The sequence below is a fragment of the Trichinella spiralis genome, assembly GCF_000181795.1.
Source record: "Trichinella spiralis strain ISS 195 chromosome Unknown Scfld2, whole genome shotgun sequence".
Taxonomy (NCBI): domain Eukaryota; kingdom Metazoa; phylum Nematoda; class Enoplea; order Trichinellida; family Trichinellidae; genus Trichinella; species Trichinella spiralis.
The window spans coordinates 5,828,742-5,829,253 of NW_003526941.1; the positions used below are offsets into that span (position 1 = coordinate 5,828,742).

General features: G+C 37.9%; 1 protein-coding gene across 1 annotated transcript; it reads left to right on the top strand.

Moving 5' to 3' along the window:
• Positions 1-255: 255 nt before the first annotated feature.
• Positions 256-266, top strand: Tsp_05899a (hypothetical protein; the record flags this gene model as incomplete). Its single annotated transcript, XM_003380134.1, has 1 exon — positions 256-266. A coding segment is annotated over one exon (11 nt), but the record flags the coding sequence as incomplete, so codon positions are not given.
• Between the last annotated feature and the right edge of the window lie 246 nt (positions 267-512).

Below are 512 nucleotides of genomic sequence, written 5' to 3' on the forward strand. Positions count from 1 at the left end.
AAGGTAAAGTAGGTGTTTAGGGTGAAGGGTAAGTATTACTGCGAAAAGTAGGTAGTGTATAGGATGAAGGTAAGTATAAGTGTGAAGGTTAGTGTTTAGGGTGAAGGTAAGTATAACTGTGAAAGTAGGTAGTGTATAGGATGAAGGTAAGTAGTGTTCAAGGTGAAGTGTGTTCAAGGTCCTGTGAAAATTGAAATTACATATTTTAAAAAGCCTGAGGCGATTTATTTAATAAAATATGCAAATTTTTAATAGCCTATGGGTAATATGCAAATTTTTTTTCGCCCTCAGGCTACGCCCGGGGCTATGCCTCAGGCAAAATTTCGAAAATTTCGAATTTTCTAAAATATAGCCCCAGGCTTTGCCCTCAGGCTATGCCCCAGGGCAAATAAAAATTTGCATATGCCCTAAGGCTATCCCTCAGGCAATTTATAGCACAATATTTGCCCTCAGGGAGCTTTTATGCAAATTTTTAATCGCCTCAGGGTAATATGCAAATTTTTATATGCCCT